Source organism: Chionomys nivalis, chromosome 20 (assembly GCF_950005125.1).
Source record: "Chionomys nivalis chromosome 20, mChiNiv1.1, whole genome shotgun sequence".
NCBI classification, from domain to species: Eukaryota; Metazoa; Chordata; class Mammalia; order Rodentia; family Cricetidae; genus Chionomys; species Chionomys nivalis.
The window spans coordinates 6,737,597-6,752,330 of NC_080105.1; the positions used below are offsets into that span (position 1 = coordinate 6,737,597).

The window sequence follows — 14,734 nt, forward strand, 5'->3', positions numbered from 1 at the left end:
CTACCTGTCCCCACATTCCTAGCACTGGCTTACAGAATGTGTCATCACATCCAGCATTTTCTTTTTCCTCTTTAGTGTGGGATTTTTTATCAAATTTAGGGTCTCCATGCTTAGGAGCCACAAGGATACCACATACTTTCCTGACTGAGCTATCTTTCTAGCTCTAATAATTCTCATTTAAAAACTATCACACACTTTGAACGGACACTGGGTGGACTTCAGTTCATTGTCTTGAAGTTGGCTCCCAAGCACTCTAGACATGCTCTCTGATGTTTCTGACGGATGGCAGGTGATCCCATAGTCTCTTGAACCGTATGCACTCACAACCAGTCATATTTTCAAGTGGTCTGAGTTTGTGTTGTTGGCAAAGTGTACTGCATCCTACCTTTCGGGCACTAGCACACCACTTCCTCATGCTCAATCATTCAATCACTATCTCAGAGATACAATGTTAAGTTTGTGTGTGTGTCCGTCCCCCAGTAGGGTTTCTCTGTGTAGCCTTGGCTGTTCTGGAACTCACTCTGAAGACCAGACTGGCCACAAACTGACGGAGATCTGCCCGCCTCTGCCTCCCAAGGGCTGGGATTAAAGGTGCGCATTACCACTGCTAGTTGATTTTTCAAGCACGCTGACCCTAGACTAGTTTAAGCCTAGTCTTAAATTCCTGATCCTTCTGCTTCAACCTGCTGAATGCTAGGATGACAGACATGCATCACCATACCCCAGTTTATGCAGTGCTGGGAATGAAACCCAGGGAATCTACACATGCTAGGCAAGTACTTTTTCAATTGAACCACACCCCCAGCCTGAGACTATCCCTTTACAGTTGGATTAGTTGCCTGTTTGAGGCAGGTGGAACTTGCTTTTGTATTTCTCCCTGGCCTAGTCCTGAGGCTGAGTCTGTTAGTCACTGTATTGTCATGTCCTTTTATGAATGTCATAAAACAACAGTGCAAAGAAAATACTGCACTGTTAGTGATGTCTGGCCATTAGAGCTTTACTTTCCTCTCACACGCACAGCAAGACTCCCGCCTGATCACTATGTATAGAAGTGTAAGGTCACATCAGCTGATGCCCAAAACAGGTGCTAAGGCCTGGAGATGAGCTGGGCCCCTTGTGAGGCATTAACATAGCATTGGCAAGGACTTAAAACCTAAGAAGGCACGCCTCCAACCTACTCTGGTAACCCTCATTCACAACAGGCTGACACGGTCCTGCTGTCACAGAGCCTTGTTCTGAATGATACAGAGTTGAGTCACTAGAAGAGAATGCCACTGTCAGCCTGAAACCAGAGACTACCTTCACAATGTGAGAGCACATCCTCCAATCTTTACATTCTGACCCTCTGGCCCAAAATGTAGACACAGTCACGAAGCTTCTGCCTCAGTTGACATGAGGCCCTGTCAAGGAGAACCTTGTATGATGAGCTGTGACACTGTTCTCAGAATGGGGCTAGTGTCCTTGGCAGGGCTTAGCCAAGACTTCCCAGGATGACCCACTCTGTTCAAACCCCAATCACAGCACCTTGAGCCAGGCTCTGGCCACACCTGCTATGACTGTGGTAGAAGGAGCCAGGGCCATCCCACAACTTACCTTTGATCTCCAGCCATTGCTCATAGTCCTCTTCATCATCATCATCATCATCAGGGGATTGGAAAACGCTTGGGCGGTGTGCAACAGGCAATTGCTTGGCATGTGAGTAGTTCTTCACAGGGCCCAGTGGACTGCCCAGCCCCAGGCCTGTCCGCTTGCTGAGTAGGAGGGGTCTCTTCAAGGTGCTGGGTGTTGGCATGCTGGGAGGGGCACTGGGGAGAATATCTGGGCCAATAGAAGAAAACACAAATTGGAGATCTGCAGAGGGCAGTGCTGTGGACACACTCAGAAAGTATCATCACGGCTACAGTCATCTTCGAGCATGCCATAGTTGTGCAGATGCACTAGACTTGTCTAGGCCAGAGAAAGTGGACTGAGGCACAGGAGAGAGGACATTCAGGGTATCGAGCTGCAAGAGGATATGCCAGGGCTTGGCAGGTGGCAGCTCTTGCTGGATGTGCCTCTGTACACTACAACCAGAATGGAGAGCAGTAAGTGAGACACCAGCCTCCACATTCCAGGTCACAGCCTCCTAAACCTGAGGGCAAAGGACTTAAACAACGTGTCCTCCTCTGACAACTGTTGATTTACAGTCTCTTTCAGTAACAATGAGCTCCAATTGGGCTGTGTGGCTTCCACCCACTAGGGCAAACTGGAAGATATGCTAGGGTACACACAGCCCTTCTCCTAAGACCAAACATGTGGACAGGACCAGGGGTTGAAGACCTGTAATCCCAGCAACTTTTGAGACAGTGGTGAAAGGTGGAATTCAATTTCAGCCTGGGATACATAATGAGTTCAAAGGCAGCCTGAGCAACTAAGTCTTGTCTCAAAATGAAAAGCTAAAACAGGGCTCTTCTGTGTGGCAAAGCACTTGCTGAGCATGCACAAGGACCCAGGCTTGATCCCCAGCACTGCAAAATAATCATCATAATCCCATGGGTACAATTAAACCCATGACAAGGCAGGGAACCAAGCTCCTTGGGGAGCAGCACTGTAGCACAACTGGGCACGTGGGCTACCGTACTGGAGGCTCCACACTTTGGCTTACTGTCCAAAGCCTCAGTTCCTAAGTGTAAAACAGGGGTTCCTGGCTATGTGATGCTTCAGAAGCTGAACTCAGCCTAAGATCTGTAGGTACCCTCTGAGTCTAAAGAGAACCCTCTCTCACCAAACACAAACAGTACCACACTGCTGAGAACAGGACAACCAAGACTGTCAGACACGCTCGGTGCTGCTGGTGGTGTGCACCTTTAATCCTAGCACTCAGGAGGTAGAGACAGGCTCTGTGAGTTCGAGGCCAGCCTGGTCTACAGAGTGAGTTCCAGGACAGACTACTAAGCTACAGAGAAACCCTGTCTTGGACCAAAAAAAAAAAAAAGGGTCAGGAGCTTGAGGAATAGCCCAGCAGTTAAGAACACTGATTGATCTTTTTTTTTTTTTTTTTTTTTTTTCGAGACAGGGTTTCTCTGTGGTTTTGGAGCCTGTCCTGGAACTAGCTCTGTAGACCAGGCTGGTCTCGAACTCACAGAGATCCGCCTGCCTCTGCCTCCCGAGTGCTGGGATTAAAGGCGTGCGCCACCACCGCCCGGTCACTGATTGATCTTGTAGAGAACCTGGGTTCAGTTCCCAATATCCGTATCAGTGATCCTCTGGCTTCCAAGGGCTTCTACAACCACAAGATGCACGTGAACTCTTACAAGCCCACATAAATATGAATTAAAAATCAAATCTAAAAGTCTTAATGAAACGAAAAATGCCAGGCAGTGCACCTTTTATCCCAGCAGTCAGGAGGTAGAGGCCAAGACATCTTTTTAAGTCTAAGTCGAGCCTGGGCTACATAGTAAGTAAGGCTAACATATTGAGATTTGCTTTTTTTTTATTATTGTTATCTATTTATTTCAGATTTTTTATATGTTTGAGTGTTTTGTCTGCCACATATCTATGAACCATGTGCATATCTGTTATCCCCAATAATGTGTTAGAGGGCTGGAGAGACGGCTCAGCGGTTAAGAGCACTGGCTGCTCTTCCAGAGGTCCTGAGTTCAATTCCCAGCAACCACATGGTGGCTCACAACCACCTATAATGAGATCTGAGCTAGAAAGATAGCTCAGTCAGGAAAGTATGTGGTATCCTTGTGGCTCCTAAGCATGGAGACCCTAAGTTTGATCAAAAAATCCCACACTGAAGAGGAAAAAGAAAATGTTGGATGTGATGACACATTCTGTAAGCCTGTGCTAGGGATGTGGGGACAGGTAGAACTCCCTAGCCAGTCAACCTGGTGAACTTGGCAAGCTCCAGAGAGACCCTGAATCAGAAGTTAAAATTTAAAAAAGAAGGGCTGGAGAAATGGCTCAGCAGTTAAGAGCATTGCCTGCTCTTCCAAAGGTCCTGAGTTCAATTCCCAGAAACCACATGGTGGTTCACAACCATCTGTAATGAGGTCTGGTGCCCTCTTTTGGCCTACAGGCAGGATACTTGACTGACTGACTGAATGAATGAATACATAAATAAATAAATCTTTTTTTTTTTTTTTTTTTTGGTTTTTCGAGACAGGGTTTCTCTGTAGCTTTTGGTGCCTGTCCTGGAACTAGCTCTTGTAGACCAGGCTGGCCTCGAACTCCCAGAGATCCGCCTGCCTCTGCCTCCCGAGTGCTGGGATTAAAGGCGTGCGCCACCACCGCCCGGCTAAATAAATCTTAAAAAAAAAAAAAAAAAAAAAAGAGTGTGTTAGATCCCCTGGAGCCTGAGTGGTTGTGGGCCACCATTGTGGTGCTGGGAAATGAACTTTGGTCCTCTGCAAGGGCAGCAAGTTCTCTTAAGAGCAATTTAAAAAAGAGATCAGAAGGCAGGGCGTTAGTGGCTCATTTCTTTAATTCCAGCACTCTGGAGGCAGAGGCAGGCTGATCTGAGATCAAGATCAGCCTGATCTACAGAGTGAGTTTCAGGACAGCCATGGCCACACAGAGAGACCCTGTCTTGAAAAATAAAAACAAACAAAAAGATCAGAAGTAAAAACAATGGGATACCAAGCCTATGGATTCAGGTACGAGATAGAAGTTTTGTTGACTTTCAAAGAGACATATGGCAGCAGGATGACAAGGATCTTCTGCCTAGACTATTATGAAGGAAGATGAGCGATAGGGCAAGGCAGTGGCCTGTATGGTGCCAAGTGCAGGAAGCACTGGCTAGAGATGGCACTCAATAAACTCCTGTGAATTATTAGGTGACTTGGTCATTTCCAGGATGCCTCCTTGTCCTGCACCATTCACAGCAGGCCTAAATGTGTCATCTTCCGACATAACTTGATATCTCAAGCCAGCCTGATGCTGGAGTACAACTGACCCTCACCCCACTGGGAATCCTCTAGGCCCATTATGCGGCATGCAGAAACCTGTCTGCCACCCCACAGGAGAAGATTAAGGGCACTTAATGGACCTGTCATCCCTGTAATGTTCCAGGGAACCTGGGGGACAGAAGCTGGGGTGAGAGGGCTGGCTGTACTCACCTGTGTTCGCCTGTGCCTTCTGCAACTTCAGAAACTGCTGCAAGAAGCTGCCATCGTTGGCAAACTTGTTGGAGATACAGGAGTTATGTGCATTGGCAATTCTAGAACCAAAGCATGGGTGAGAGTGAGCTGTACAGGAAACAGTGCCAAGGACAGGGCTAGTGCATTGACATTCCTGGCCCTACACCCATCGCATGTTCTTCTGCTGAGGAGAGCCAGACTGCAGCCCCAAAGATGTTGAGGGACAATGGTTATGTGCAGGGAGCACTCATGTATATCGTAGGCTGACACTTCTGCCTTGGTGAAAATAAGAACGCATACATTTGTGTTATCTTGGCTTGAATTCCAGCCCTGTGGTCCCATCAATATGCTCTTTTTCTGCACGGCATATGTCCTACTGGATTAATTACAACCTGCCTTATTGTTCATCATGTATTATAGCTAACTCGAAAGCAGGAAGTGCGTGCATCTTATGACTTTAGTTTTTTTGAGACAGGGTCTCTTTGTCTAACAGCCCTGACTGTCCTGGAACTCCCTCCTCTGTAGACCAAGTTGGTCTCAAATTTAGGGATCCACCTGGCTCTGCCTCTTGAGTGCTGGGATTAAAGGTGTGTACCAAGGTGGGCGGTGGTGGCGCATGCCTTTAATCCCAGCACTTAGGAAGCAGAGGCAGGTGGATCTCTGTGAGTTTGAGGCCAGCCTGGTCTGCAGAGCAAGTTCCAGGACTGGCTCCATAGCTACTGAGAAACCCTGTCTCAAAAACAAAAAACAAAAAAAGGTGTGCACAACCATGCCCAGTTTTGTGGTTTTGTTTGCTTTTGTGACAGGGACATGGCTGGCCTTTAACTCCTGATCTTCCCAACTGTATCTCCAAATATAAAGACTGCAAATAACTACCACTAAACCTGACTATTTTTTCCCCCTTAAAACTGTGTCTCACTATTCTGGGTGGGCCTAGAACTTACTATATAGCCCAGGCTGGCCATCAATGTGCAAAGACCTCTTTCTCCTTCCAAGAAGCTGGGATTTGTACAATTTGTAACTGGTATTAGTGTGTATGGCCCACATATGCATACTCTAGCAGAAGCTTCAATAGGTCACACAATCACAGGGAACACCCACAGTGAATGCCTGGTGAGAACTGAAGGCATCTGCTATATATTGTGCTGTAGTAGCTTGCTCCTTATTGTTGTTTGAGAGACTGTGTCATTCTGTAGTCTCCCTGTCTCAGTCGCCTGAGTGCTGGGATTTCATGTAGAAACATCTACCTGGCAAACAAACCAACAAAAAAACCAACAAAACTTTTCTGTGTCTTTTTTTTTTTTTTCTTTTCAAGACAAGGTTTTCCTGTAGCTTTGGAGCCTGTCCTGGAACTAGCTCTTGTAGACCAGGCTGGCCTCGAACTCACAGAGATCTGCATGCCTCTGCCTCCTGAGTGCTGGGATTAAAGGTGTGAGTCACCATCACCCAGCTTTCTGCATCTTCTTTAGGCAGGTGCAACAGCTGTACCTTGTGATCTTGCGTCTTGGGAGGCTTAGGCAGCAGGAAGACCTGAGCCCAGAAGGAAATAATGAACTGCCATCTCAGGATGAAGAGAACTGAAGCTTAGCGTTTGTAAGGCCTGGGAGTCTAAGCATAAACATTTTAACAATCAGCTGTTAGAAAAGCACCCCAAAATTTATGTGGCTCTCAGGGTTGAATGATATTGGCTTTTCTTTGTTTCTTCTATTTCTTTGATTTCATATCATGCACATAAGTGATTTTAAAATATTTTTAAAGGGGCTAAAGAGTTGGCTCAGTGAATAAGAGCATTTGCTATTCTTGCAAATGACCTGATTTGATTCCCAGCACCCACATGGTAGCTCACATCTATCACTCCAGTTCCAGAAGAGCTGATGTAGCCTCCTCTTCTGACCTCCTCAGGCACTAAGTATGCACATGATATACAAACATAAATGAAGGCAAAACACTCATACACACAAAATAATGAAATAAATATTTTCAGAAAGAATTTAAAATTTATTAAATAATATTTATTGTATGTGCATGTATAGTTCTGTGTACCATGGCATATGTGGAGGTCAGACAACTTGCAGGATCTAAAAGCTATCAGTGTGTATCAGGGATTGAACTCACCTAGGTCACAGACTTGGCAACAAGCATCTTTACCCACTGAGCCATCTTGTTGGTTAACAGGTTCTTACCAAGTTTAACAATGAAAAGGTCCTTAGTTGCTTCTTGGTTTTAATATCAAAACAAAAGCAAATATTCAAAGGTTTCTGATACACAAGAGAAGCCTCTGCTCAGAAAGCAGTCTCCTGCTTAGTGGCTGAGGCCCTGGAGGACCCTAGTCAGATCCTGGCATTGTCCTCACACTATTCCTACACCTAGGTAGAACTGAATGGCATCTGCATGGGACACACAGTCCTCCCGTGTCCTGTTAATGATCTCTAGATGACTTAGAGTGACTACTGCACACAGATGCCATGCAATCACCTGTCAAAGTGTTGCTTAGTGAATATGCAGAGAAGATAAAACTCAGCTGCTGAGACTGTGTGATCCCAAAACTCAGAAGCGACGCAAGAAAACCTTGTCTCAAAAACTGGGACAGGCCGGGCGGTGGTGGTGCACGCCTTCAATCCCAGCACTTGGGAGGCAGAGGCAGGCGGATCTCTGTGAGTTCGAGACCAGCCTGGTCTACAAGAGCTAGTTCCAGGACAGGCTCCAAAACCACAGAGAAACCCTGTCTCGAAAAACAAAAACAAAACAAAACAAAAAAAAAACTGGGACAGCTCAAGTGAGTGCTTGCCACGTGAAAGTGAAGACTGGAGATCCATTCTCAGAATCCATGTGAAAAGCCAGGAAGAATGGTGTGCAGAGACAGGAGTATCCCTTGGGTTTGTTGAGTGCTAATTGGAGAGTTATAGGTCAGTGAGAAGTTTATCTCAAAAACAATTAAGTATATGGCTTTAATCCCAACATGTAGAAGGCAGAGGCAGGTGGATCTCTGTAAATTTCAAGGCCAACCTGGTCTACATAGCAAATTCTAGGCCAGCCTGGATTTCATTGTAAGACCCTGTCTCAAAATAAAATAAAATAAAAGAAGATGCCAGGTGACACTCATGCTTATCTGAAAGAAACCCTGTCTTGAAAAACAAAAAAGACAATCAAAATATAAACAGCTCCTAAGGAAAGAGACCCAAGGTTGTCCCCTGGTCTACACATGGGTACATACACGAGCAAGCACAAATACATAAATACAAACTAAAATTTAAAATATAAAAAGCACATACATGTTTAGTATACATATGATGCCCCCTCCATTTTTTTCCCCATTTCCAAAGATGTAACGCAAGGCCTCAAGTAGGCTAGGCAAGCACTCTACCACCAAGCCATATCCTAATCTGGGAATAGACTTAATACCATGAACTATGGTGACAATAGCAATGCAAGGCTTATAGGCCTGTAATCTAAGCACACAAGATCATAAGGGGCTTTTGTTTTCTGAAACAAGTTCTCATACAGACCAGGTTGGCCTTGAACTTAACAGACAGCCAGTCTGTTCAGTACCCATATGACCTTCAGTTTGGGATGTTCCTGCCTTTACAGGGACGGAGCACTACCCTGGAGTCTCTGCACACTAATCCCCACTTTTACTGTCACACCATCCTGCCGCACTCAGACTCTGCTGCTCTAAACCTCAGAATCCACTTACTCCCCAGGATGAGGGGGCTGTGGACTGGACGCATGACTCTGCCTGGCTTTCTGTTCCATTCTGGCCTCGATCTCCCTCTTCTTCTGAGCGATGAGCTCTTCCTGGTGGAGGATGTTCATATTCATCTTTCCAGACTTGGGCTGTGCCATCCCGAACCAACGATTAGCCTTTCCTGGGGAGAGAAAAGACAGGGATCAGAAAACACTTTTGCTCCATTGTCTAACAGCAATGATGGACCAGACAACTACAAATGCTCAGGGGACTCAAATGGTCACTTGTTCATGTCTTCAACAAACGGCTACAGAAAATCTGCCACTGTGCTAGGCTCTAAACAGAAGTGATGAGGACTCTGTCCAGGTAGGACTCACCTCTGACTTTGAAGGCAAGAGACATAACATGAAAAGTTAGCTGGAAGGTTGGTAGCAGGCTGAGGAAGAAGGCCAGTCTCATCTACACAGTAAAACCCTGCTGCAATGCTGAAAACATAGCTCAGTCTGTGGACTGTATGCTCAGGATGGATGCCTGGGTGAATGGTATATATCTATAACCTCAGCACTCAGGAGGTTAAGGCAAGAAGATTGGGGCTGGAAAGTTAAGAGCATTGACTGTTCTTCCAGAGGACCCAGGTTTAGTTCCAGGACCAACATGTAGGCTCACAAACATTAGTAACTCCAGTTCCAGGGGTTCTGACTCTACTCTGAAAAGAAAAAAAGGAGGATATAGATAAAAAGGTAGACTACTGAATCTACTTTTAAAAAAAATCAACTACCAGTTTTAAATGTTTTATATTGTACTGGACTTTTGTATAACATATACAAATTTTGTATATTGAGATTAATTTTGTTAAAACATACTGCATATACATTTTTACTATACAACACATTTAACAATGTAATGCAAATTTCTAGTCCTTGAAAGTTATCATTACCAACTGTTTAGGATAATAAAGAAATACAGGCTAGTAATTAGTCACCTATTATAACTGAACTTGCAGTATATTAGGTGTGATTTCAAGGCCAAAGATTTTAGAAAAACAAATCATCTTCAGACAGATCTACATTTAAGATGTTTTAATAACATTGGCTCCTTCTTAGGACAATGAGGCATGTCTGGCAGCAACAATCTACTTCAGAGAAGATAATGGGCATTGAAAAAACAGAGTTTTACTTTCTTTGTGGCCAAAGAAAGCCAGTGGGCAAGAAAACGCCCTTGCCTCGACTGCTGGCAGTATGAGCAGGACACAAAACAAAGAGACTTGCCAAACACTGTCAAGACAAGGAGGGACAGACCTTAGAATATCCTGCTTCACAGAAAAGTCTGTCAGATATGCTAGGCCTATAGGCGTAAGATGGATGCCCCAACACTGCATAGGAACTTTGGGTGACTATCCAAGCAGCCAGCTATTTCTGTCATTTCTCACATTTTTTGGAAGTCACTTGTTTGCACTTTCTGCTTACTAAGTTATTATTTCCTTCTTTGGTCTCGCAGAAAGCAAGTTATGATAGAAAATAAATTAAATACAAGACTGGATTCACCAAGATAAGACAGATATCAAGTATTTCCTCTGAATTTGTCAAAAGCAAATGGACTAGACAGTTTGATGTTCTTATTGCCTATATATATTGTACTTATTGCACAGTTTTTCTATATTAGTTAAAGCCTCCTTTTTTATTTTAGATAAAAATGGGAAATATAGTGATATTTTATTTATGTTTTAATAAGTAAAGATTGGCTAAAGATCAGATCTAAGCCACTAGAGGTTAGGCAGTAGTGGCACACACCTTTAATCCCAGGATTTGGGAAAGATGCAGATGGATCTCTGTGAGTTCAAGGTCACCCTGGGTTACACAAGATCATTGCTGAAAACAAATCCAGGCAATATAGGCTCATGCCTTTAATCCCAGTACTAGAGTAAATATATAAGAGAGAGAGGTTTAGCCTGTGGCCCCTCAGCCTTGGTAGAAGTAAAATTTCTCTAGTGGTTTGGCTGCTTTGCTTTTCTGATCTTCAGGTTGAACGCTAATATCTGTCTCTGGGTTTTTATTATTTGTGCTACACCTGATACCCTATCTTCCACATTGAGTCATAGGTTTTTTTTTTTTAAAGATTTATTATGTATACATTGTTCTATGTGCATTCATGCCTGCACACAAGAGAAGGCATTAGATCTCATTATAGATGGTTGTCAGCCACCATGTGGCTGCTGGGAATTAAACTCAGGACCTCTGGAAGAACAGGCAGTGCTCTTAATCTCTGAGCTATTTCTCCAGCCCAAGACATAGGCTCTTGATGCTCACAGCTGTGCATTCCAGGCTAGGTCCTTTGTAAGCTTCCAGGGAACATCTTGGCTTTGCCTCTTATCTCTCCTGGTAATAGGAGCATAAGGATTACAAACTGTGTTATAAGGCAGCCATGAATTCTGGACATCAAGTTCAGGTCCTCATGCTTGTATAGTAAGGACTTTATCCAGTGATCCATTTCTTCAGTCCTCCACAGGTAGTTTATTTGAATTTATTTAGTTCTCATATAGTTCAGATTTATCTCAAACTCACTGTACAGCCAAGAATGTTAAACTTCCTATCTGTACCTCAAAAGCAATGGTCTGGGGTGCAGGCTTCAAACCTGTAGCTGTTTAGTGACAGAGTGGTTCAATTCAACCTTTTGGGATGGAGTATCTATTTCATTTTGCTCCCTGCAAATCATACTCTTAAGTGATAAACATCTCTAAATTCTCCTCTCTGTGATTTCAAGGCCAGCCTGGTTTACAGAGTGAATGCCAGGATAGGCTTCAAAGCTACACAGAGAAACCTGTCTCGAAAAACCAAAACCAACCAACCCAACAAAAAACAGTGGTTCTCAACCTGTGGATCGCAATCCTTTTGGGGGTCAAATAACTCTTTTACAGGGGTCGCATATCAGGTATTTGCATTCTGATTCATAACAGTAGCAAAATTATAGTTATGAAGTAACAACAAAATAATTTTATGCTGGGGAGCCACCACAATATGAAAACTATATTAAAGGGTCACAGCTTTAGTGTTTTGATTACAAGTGTGTGTTACCTCATCAACCAACTTTGCTTTTTTTTTTTTTTTTTTTTTTTTTTTTTTTTTTTTTTTAAATTTATTTATTATGTATACAACATTCTGCCTCGATGTATGCCCGCACGCCAGAGGAGGGCGCCAGATCTCAGTACAGATGGTTGTGAGCCACCATGTGGTTGCTGGGAATTGAACTCAGGACCTCTGGAAGAGCAGCCAGTGCTCTTAACCTCTGAGCCATCTCTCTAGCCCTGCTTTTTTTTTTTTTTTTTGGTTTGCTTTTGTTTTTCGAAACAGGGTTTCTTTGTAACTTCCTGGAACTAGTTCTTGTAGACTAGGCTGGCCTTGAACTCAGAGATCCACCTGCCTCTGCCTCCCAAGTGCTGGGATTGGGATTAAAGGCGTGCACCACTACTGCCCAGCAATGCTTTTTTTTCAATAATTTACTTATTTATTATGTATAGAGTTCTTTTTCTTTCTTTTTTCTTTTGGATTTTCGAGACAGGGTTTCTCTGTGGTTTTGGAGCCTGTCCTGCAACTAGCTCTTGTAGACCAGGCTGGTCTCGAACTCACAGAGATCCGCCTGCCTCTGCCTCCCAAGTGCTGGGATTAAAGGCGTGCGCCACCACCGCCCGGCTATGTATAGAGTTCTGCCTGCACATATGCCTGTATGCCAGAAGAGGGCACCAGATCTCTTTACAGATGGTTGCTGGGAATTGAATTCAAGACCTCTGGAAAAACAGTCAGTGCTCTTAACTGCTTCCAGCCCTGGTTTTAATGACCTTGGGGATAGGATGATCATTATGACATACAGAAAGTGCATAGAAAGAAAGATGACCAAGAAAAATTGCTGGGTTCAAGCAAAGATGACAGTACCAAATGTGGTACTATACCGCAGCCATCCAAAGTCAGGAGGTGCATGCTTTCCAGACAAGCAGGGGCTTAGTGAGACTTTGCTTCATTGAACCGGTAGCACAGCCTTTATATCCCAGCACTGGGGAGGTAGAAGCAGACACATCTATGTGAGTTCAAGGCCAGCCACAGCTATATAAAGAGATCTTGTCTCAAAACAAAAACGAAAATAGCATTGCAGTCCAAACGTTTCCAGGGAAATTCTATTTTCCTAATTAAAAAAAATTATTTTGAGTTCAAGGCCAGCCTGGTGCCTAATTATGAAAGATTGCGAGTCAACACATGTGTGCCAGGAATCAGACTTAGGCCCTCTGCAAGAACAACACTTTTTTCTCTGTGTCACAGTCCTAGCGGTCCTGGATCTACCTCTGGTAGACCAGGCTGGCCTTGAACTCACAGAGATCTGCCTGCCTCTTTCTTGTATAGACCTGGCTGGTCCTCAATTCCGAGGTCCACCTGCCTCTTCAGATTTTGGGATTAAAGGTGTACACCACTGCTTCTGTCTCTGCCTAATATATTGGGACAGAGGAGCTCACAGAACCTTGAGCTCTCAGTTTCAGCGAGGACTCGGCCGCCAAGCCCCAGGAGCCCACAATGCTGTTGTTCCATCTAGATTTTACACGAGTGCTGGAGATGGGAAGCTTGGTCCTCATAACCCGGAGCAAGCACTTTAACCACTGAGATGTCTCGACAGCCCTTCAGTCGCAAATGTTGAAAGCAAAGCTGACTCCCAGGCACTATTCACAGCAGGCTTCCCTGGTTATCTCCATTTCTTTACAATCCCAGCCCACTCCAAGGCCTATCCAACTCCTCTGAGGGGAAACCTCTGCCGTCACATAGATAACATTTCAAACACTTGTGCTCAAGAGAGGCCTTTCATGGACTTGGAGAGATGGCTCAGTGGTTAAGAGTGCAGGCTGCTTCTGTAGGAGCCTCAAGTTGAGATGCCAACAAACATCCAGGTGGCTTACTATAACTCCGGTTGCGGGGGATCCGAAATCCTCTCTAGTCTCCGTGGGAACCCACACGCGTACTCTCACGCATGACATAAATAAATACAAATAAGTAAATAAATAAAACTTAGAGCCTTCCCTGGCCTTCAGTGTATTAGCAGCATCCAAGCCAGACCTCGTCACCAGAACTAGTTCTTTGTGAAAACTGCTCCCCGGCGCTTGGCACACAGGACTTGTGGGAGCAGACGGTGAAGGACCAGCGCATCCTGTCCTAGAGGCACAGGGATGCTAGCCCCGTGGCCAAGTGGGCTTCGGTAGCGTGCGAGACCCTCCCTGGCTGCCCCGCTGCAAGTCCCAAACGCAGATTTTTCTTTTTCCACAAAGCAGAATTCAAGCCAAAGGGAAGCTGCCACCTGAAGGGGCAGCAAGGCTGTCCTCGGCTGGCCGCTACGGATGGCACCGGCCCGAGAGCAGGCACTGGGAAAGCCCGCGCGGGGCCCAGCCGGCGCCTAGGCCTCTGGGGAAGACACGGGATTCTCCTCAGCCCCGGGTGAGCGGCCAGCCAGCCGAGCCTGGGGTCTGGGCGACGAAAGGGGTGCACACGCCGTTACCGCAGGTTGCCGAGGGGCTGAGGCAAAGAGTCCGCGTGTCAGGTCTGCGACAGAGAAGGGGGCGAAGAGGGGAACGTGCAGCCGCGGGAACCCAGGCGGGGGCCGGAGAGAAGGCGGGGGCTGTTACCTGCAACATCCCGGTTGTCCATCTTGAGACTCATCCAATCCCACAATGCTCCGGCGCCACCTGAGAGGAGGGAGACTCAGTTATAGTGCGCTTGGTCTGATGGGAAATGTAGTCTTCTTCCGCCGATCACGTCCAACCCCTTCTAGGACACCAAGAATCTTCTCCCCAAAAACTCTGGCGTCAATTCATGAAGGTGTGCCACTCTCAGTCGCGATGATGCAGAGGCGTCGTCCTCTCCTCAGACTCTCCCTCAGTCGCAGCCACTGCGAATAG

General features: G+C 45.5%; 1 protein-coding gene across 2 annotated transcripts in view; it reads right to left on the bottom strand.

The window, feature by feature from the left end:
* Positions 1–14,722, bottom strand: part of Sugp1 (SURP and G-patch domain containing 1) — a 35,501-nt gene extending 20,779 nt beyond the window's left edge. The window contains exons 1-4 of one of the 2 annotated variants that reach the window (XM_057753003.1): positions 14,462–14,722; positions 8,818–8,989; positions 5,103–5,203; positions 1,594–1,818 (exon numbers count right to left, since the gene is read on the bottom strand). In XM_057753003.1, coding sequence (XP_057608986.1) covers positions 1,594–1,818; positions 5,103–5,203; positions 8,818–8,989; positions 14,462–14,495 — 532 coding nt within the window. In that variant the 5' untranslated portion in view covers positions 14,496–14,722. Of the gene's footprint in view, positions 1–1,593; positions 1,819–5,102; positions 5,204–8,817; positions 8,990–13,741; positions 13,839–14,461 lie in introns of those variants that run through there. The other variant, XM_057753004.1, reaches the window with a different exon arrangement.
* Between the last annotated feature and the right edge of the window lie 12 nt (positions 14,723–14,734).